A 6789-nucleotide genomic window follows, 5' to 3' on the forward strand; every position below is an offset into this window, starting at 1 on the left:
TCTTCAACATCCCTTTTTGTTGTTGGTATTGTTTTATTTTCTTTTGTTTTGTTTTTGTCTGTGCTGCACAGCAAGTGAGATCGTGGTTCCCTGACCAGGGATCGAACCCACACCCTCCCCACAGGAAGCGTGGAGTCTTAACCACTGGACCACCAGGGAAGTCCCCAATATTCCACTTTAAAATTGCATTTACCTTCATTAAAACTATCAGGAACATTGGCCACCAACAGACACAAGAACCAGGCACCGTTTCTAACATGGAGCAAGGCTTCAGCCACATCAACTATAGGAAGCAGGGAAGGGAGCTCTGTAAGAAAAAAAAATCAGTGTTATTACTAAGGAATGATATTTCACTGTATTATACATTAAACATCTTTGACATTTCACCAATATTATTTAAAAGCAATTAAATTAAGGTACTTTCTTTTCATAGTCTCGAGCTGACTTGTCCAGTAGGACAGCCACTAGCCACATGTGACTATTTAAATTAAGTTAAAAATAGTTCCACTCCTCAGTCACACTTGCCACATTTCAAGTACTCCATAACTACATGTGGCTAGTGGCTACTGTACTGAACACACTACACAGAACACTGTCATTGCTGCTGTGGTAGACGGTGTTAGTCAAAAAAGTTACTTTCATAAGAAGTTTCTCTGTATTTCTATGTCTTCTATCTTTTCATTCTGATCATGCACACTTGTTATAAAGAACCCAGAAAATACAAAAAGCACAAAGAATAAAAATAAAATCAGCTCTAATCCCATCACTCAAAGTTTGTAATTTGCAAGATCTGATTTTAATCCCCCTAAGGGTATCACTGTACTTTTAACAAAACTGGGATTTTATTCTACTTATCATTTTGCCACCTGCTTTTTGCATTTAACATATATTGTGAACATTTTCCAAAATGATTAAAGTTCTTCAAATACACACCATTTTAATGGCAACAGAGTACACTCTACTATGGAAATAATATAATTTATTTAATCATTGTGCTACTATTAGTCATTTTGATCTACACCTTTAAAGTATATTCTTAATTAGGTGAGCTTTCAAATAATAACACAATATTCCAGGTTAAGAAGTTACATAGTTATCATTTAACAGGAACATTTAACTGCATCTGAAATATGTCTTAGCATTCATTACAGTACCTGCTTGTAAAATGCAAAGTACATCTGCAGCTTCCTCCAAGTAGACTGGACTCTCAAACAGCTCAGATGATTTGAAAAAAAATTCTCCACTGGACTCAGATACCTTAAAAAGAAAAATGACGAGTTCTCTTAATTTCAGAATGAATTGGATCCCTTACTATGCTTGCAATTACTTGTTGAGCTTACAGACCATGTCTCTTAATAGTCATTAATATACTGTAGAAGAATATGCAGGAGTGGATGAATTTGTACCAATTTAACCATAGTCAGTCACATTACTATTCCAGACATGCAATATAAGTCTTAATAATTTATTTCTATATAAATATTTGGAGTCATCTGGAGTTAAAGACAAGCCAAAGAAATGAACTAGGAATGCTACCTAGGTCACTTATTTCATTAGAGCCATTAAGAAAAAGATACAGGAAAATATTAGTTAAAATTAAAGATTATAAGGAATTCCCTGAAAGTCCAGTGGTAAGGATTTCACTATCATGCTTTCACTATCAAGGGCCCAGGTTCAACCCCTACTCGGGGAACTAAGATCACACAAGCCACATGGCACAGCAAAAAAATAAGAAAAAAAGAAAATGAAAAAGAAAAAATTAGAGTATGAGTACAGAGGAAAAGAGTTGAGGTAAATAACTTCGTAATAGTGAAAAAAAATTAAGATTTATAACATATCTTAAAAACTATCTAGAACTAAACAAATCTCTCCCTTATCAGTATTTTCTTTGGAAACAGAATTTAGGTTTTATTGGTCCACACTATATCAAATTAAATTTTATTTATTATAAAGTAACTGACCTTAAGATTCTCAAAGTAAAAATCATCTTTTTCTCAAATTCTGAGCCCCATCTCATATAAGACATCTTAATATGAAGATCCAATTTGTATGATAACTCCTGACATTCACAGATTTAAAATTCAGAGTTTCAATTAACCATCATCACCCAAAGTCCACGACCTAATCTATGTACACCTGAAATAAAACACTGCAAATCTTCAATAAAAATAAAGCAACTTACCTTTTTGCTGAGACAAGAGGCTGAATAACCTTCATTAATACACAGAAACAATTCAGTCATCTAGTGAGGCTAGCCAAATATCCCACATCCAATTCAGCCTCAATATTCCCCACTCACTGTTATGTATGATGTATGTAATTCACTCAGTATCTAAAGGAGTCACACACATTTTTAGGAATCACATACATACTTCACATATTTTCTGGGGGAAATCATACCTTATAGAGATATTATCAACTTTGGTGATTTATACAAGTCTTGAGCTATGTATCTATTAAGAAGTCATCGTATGGACTCCATACAGGAGAGAAAAAAACACCTTATGATAGAGAATGTAGAGCAGGCATAAATGAGAAAACAGTAATTAGAAAACAGCCTTCAAAAGGAGGCATTTAATATCCGTTCAAGCCTTTGAAAGGAAGACATTTGCATAACAAATAGGATATGTGTACAAGAGGATGCAAGCTGCCTGCCTTCCTGCCTGTTTCTACCTTTTTTCATTTTTGGGGGGCATCAAGTTGCAGTTGCAGTACATGGGCTTAGTTGCCCCTGGCATTTGGGATCTTAGTTCCCTGACCTGGAATTAAACTTCCCCTGCACTGGAGGGCAGATTCTTAACCACTGGACCACCAGGGAAGTCCAGCCTGTTTCTACCTTTTATGTGTAGTCATCAAATCATGCATATTTTGAGCTGTGATTAAAACAAATGCACCTTGTTCATAATTGCCAACAGTTCACTAAGCACAAGACGCAATCGACGAGGTGAATCACTGTGTTCAAACTCTAAAGTCAGTCCATGCTGAAGCTGTGATACCAGGATGCTCTCTCCACTGCCTCCTCCAAGTTTATGCCTAATAAAGTACACACGTGTAAAACAATTATGAGAACACTGGCACAGAAATAAGAGCATAAAAACTATATTTTATAGAAATAATCTACAAAAGAATGTATGAATTCTTTTGATATATTTCTGAATACTATTTTGTCTATTTCAGAGATTCACAACCTGTGTAAAGACTCCAATCACAACTGACAGGTTAACACCCACTTCCATTAATAACAGTGGCTCACAGCTGGATCCACAATCGGCAAAGACAAAGCATGCCTAGAATTTGGGGAACTCATTGTAAGCTTAACAAGCCTCCCAGGAGACTCCAATAAATCCTTTCGCTCTAGGGGAACTTACTCCATCTGCTTCCCACTGAGAGCAACTGGCCTAATCATTTTAGCCTGCATACAACATTTGTTTAGTCACTAAGTCAGCTCAGGCTGTTTTTGCAACTTCGTGGACTGTAGCCCGCCAGGCTCCTCTGTCCATGGGATTTCCCAGGCAAGAATACTGGAATGGGTTGCCATCTCTGACTCCAGGGGATATTCTCCACCCAGGGGTTGAACCTGTGTCTCCTTCATTGGCAGGCAGACTCTACCCTCTGAGCCACCAGGGAAGGCCTGAATACAAATGTATATACAGCCAAGGTTCTCAGCACATTTCACAATATGAAATTCAAATGATCTTAGAATTTTAATTATAAATAAAAAATAACTTTAAAAAAATGCTCTCCAAAGTTTAGAATCCCAATCTTCTCTTTTTTGGAAGAATGCACTGAAATAACAAGCCCTAAAAGCTCCAAAAAACATTAGATTTCCTTCTTTTTTTTTTTTTTGTAGCCTATCCAAGTAAATACCAACCCACATATTATACAATACTCATTACCTAAGCTGTTGCTCTTTGCTGGCATCCTGTTCTAAAGCATGAAAGTCCACAGACAGCAATGCAACAATAGAATTGACAGCTTCCACTCCAGAGAGAAGACGAAGGATGAGTTTTTTATCCTGAGCCCAGCTTTGGCTCTGGTCAGCTGGTGCACAAAGTGCCATCCGTACCAAGCAGGGCAGGAGAAGTCTCAATTCTGGATCACTTAAAGATGCCAAACGAACAACATCCACCTTCTGCATTGCCTCAAAAGCAAAAGGACTGACAAACTGAAGGCTTGTACACTCAGTCATTATCACTGTTGATGCTAGGGGGTAAAAAAGAAAAAACGATGATGTTTGGTAGAAACCAATGCAATACTGTAAAGTCTTACAGTAAATGGAATAGTTATAAATCCTTCAGTTAAAAATAAATAAATTTTTAAAAGGATTTTTTTTTTAAAGCAAAGAAAGTAGGGGTACAACTGCACATATACGAATTCCCTCTTTTTAAAAACTCTGAAAAATGTGGTTTATCTTATATGTTGGCAATATTCCTGGCACAATTACTGACTCCCTATGTTTCTACTGCCATCTGGAAAATGAGAAAGAAAACAGTATATTAACGTCTTCCAACCTCAGGGATCTTCTGTTCTAATACTCTCATTTTGCAGAGAAAGAATAGGAAAGGCAGAGAGATTAAGTAACAGACCCAGAGTTGTGTTACTAGTCGGCGGCAAAATAAAGCTGAACCCTCCTCTACTAAATCCCAGTGCAACACCTTCTACACTATAGCAGTCATCTGAGGGCCACAATCCAAAGCAAAAGAACAGCATAACTAAGAATGCTCGTCTTCAATGCCTCTTTAGTTTCACATGCCTACCCAGCACATGTAAAGAACTGTTAGGTTTCTCTTTCCCACCCTCCACGAGTTAGTAGAAGCACTGGTAAACCGCCTCACCAGCCAGAAGCTATGCCAGCTTCAAAGCTCTGGAGACCAGAACTCTATCCTATATCCCCTATGTTACTAGGTTAAAAAAAAGAAAAAAGAGAAAAGAAAACAGCTGCGGAGGTGCAATTAGCTCCTAGCAGAAAGGAGAAAGCTGAATCCCACTTGAGCACTTCTCAAGAGTTATCAGAAACAAAAAAGCTGGTAGCCAAAGCCATCCCCTCTGAGACCCATAGACTAGCAGAATCACGCGTAACAAGAGCCGTGGGCAGAAACGTTCTGCTTTTCAGCAAGAGGAGCTGGCCTTTTAACAGAGGGGCGGGCTGAGAGAGCAGAGGCGAGGAGACCTGAGCGCTCATAGGTCTCGCCCCCGGGCGTAACGTGAACCAACCAGTCCCTCGGCTGGAGAAAAGTCGGGCCGGTGGCGGACAGACCCCGAAACGCTCTGAGGCCTTAGAAGCGGGAGCCTCATACCTTCAGGTCTACCCTCCGGCCTCCCGGGACCCCACCAGGATTCCGCGCCCTACGGGCGGGGCGCGGTAGAAATCGAGAGCGCGGTCCGAGGTTGGGCCTAGGCGAGAACCCGGCTTCCCCAGCCCTATAACTCTGCCCTGAGTCGACCTGGGCACCAAAAACCCCAGACGTCGGGATCAGTCAGGCCGGCGGTGCGACGGGGGCTGGATGGGGACACCGCGCAAAGTCAGAGCCTGGACTGCAGGGACGGGAAAGATGAGGAGACTGTTTCCACCCGCACGCAGCACCTTCATTCATCCCCAGCGTCTGACTCCGGTCGGCCACCGTACTGGACTGAGAGGAAGGCTGGCTGCAAGAGGACACCCGGAGGCGCCGACGGTGACGCACGGCGCGCGTGCGCGGCCCCGCCCCTTCCTCCGCCTCAGCGCGCGCTACTTCACCCGGGAAGGCGTAGGGTAGTGCTGTTTCCAGTCTCATTTCCAGAGCATACCAGGTGAATCCCTTTAGCTAAATGATCAAGCCTCTCCGCGCTGCCATGTCATCGTCACCGTATTCCTGTGGCATTCAAATGACAACATTATGTAAAACGTTCAAGGTGCCCCACTGTTCAGTTGGCCAGACGCTAAATAGAACCAAGACAGTTACACCTTTCCATCTCTGCCTCTGCCTTTCTAGTACCGAAGTTCTAGAATCGTGGGATTTGCAGGAGAATTTAAAAAGTAGTCTAACCCTGAAGCTTTATTCTGCCCTTGTTCTCAAAACACAGTCATGAGTTCAGTTCAGTCACAGTCGTGTCCGACTTTTTGCGACCCCATGAATCGCAACACGCCAGGCCTCCCTGTCCATCACGAACTCCTGGAGTTTACCCAAACCCATGTCCATCGAGTCGGTGATGCCATCCAACCATCTCATCCTCTGTCGTCCCCTTCTCCTCCTGCCCCCAGTCTTTCCCAGCATTAGGGTCTTTTCGAATGAGTCAACTCTTCGAATCAGGTGGCCAAAGTATTGGAGTTTCAGCATCAACATAAGTCCTTCCAATGAACACCCAGGACTGATCTCCTTTAGGATGGACCGGTTGGATCTCCTTGCATTCCGAGGGACTCTCAAGAGTCTTCTCCAACACCACACTTCAAAAGCATGAATTCTTCGACGCTCAGCTTTCTTTATAGTCCAACTCTCACATCCATACATGACCACTGGAAAAACCATAGCCTTGACTAGACGGACTTTTGTTGGCAAAGTAATATCTCTGCTTTTAAATATGCTATCTAGGTTGGCCATAACCTTCCTTCCAAGGAGTAAGCGTCTTTTAATTTCATGGCTGCAATCACCATCAGCAGTGATTTTGGAGCCCAAAAAAATAAAGTCTGACACAGTTTCCACTGTTTCCCCATCTATTTCCCATGAAGTAATGGGACCAGATGCCATGATTTTAGTTTTCTGAATGTTGAGCTTTCAGCCAACTTTTTCACTCTCCTCTTTCACTTTCATC

General features: G+C 41.3%; 1 protein-coding gene across 4 annotated transcripts in view; it reads right to left on the bottom strand.

The window, feature by feature from the left end:
• Nucleotides 1-5632, bottom strand: part of INTS2 (integrator complex subunit 2) — a 54948-nt gene extending 49316 nt beyond the window's left edge. For 2 of the 4 annotated variants that reach the window (XM_081585021.1, XM_081585019.1), the window contains exons 1-5: nucleotides 5585-5632; nucleotides 3897-4203; nucleotides 2895-3033; nucleotides 1155-1257; nucleotides 194-307 (exon numbers count right to left, since the gene is read on the bottom strand). In XM_081585021.1, coding sequence (XP_081441147.1) covers nucleotides 194-307; nucleotides 1155-1257; nucleotides 2895-3033; nucleotides 3897-4203; nucleotides 5585-5594 — 673 coding nt within the window. In that variant the 5' untranslated portion in view covers nucleotides 5595-5632. Of the gene's footprint in view, nucleotides 1-193; nucleotides 308-1154; nucleotides 1258-2894; nucleotides 3034-3896; nucleotides 4204-5297 lie in introns of all 4 variants that reach the window. The other 2 variants (XM_081585022.1, XM_081585020.1) reach the window with 1 other exon arrangement.
• Between the last annotated feature and the right edge of the window lie 1157 nt (nucleotides 5633-6789).

The sequence above is a fragment of the Giraffa tippelskirchi genome, chromosome 3, assembly GCF_054371585.1.
Source record: "Giraffa tippelskirchi isolate mGirTip1 chromosome 3, T2T-mGirTip1v1.2.pri, whole genome shotgun sequence".
Lineage (NCBI taxonomy): Eukaryota > Metazoa > Chordata > Mammalia > Artiodactyla > Giraffidae > Giraffa > Giraffa tippelskirchi.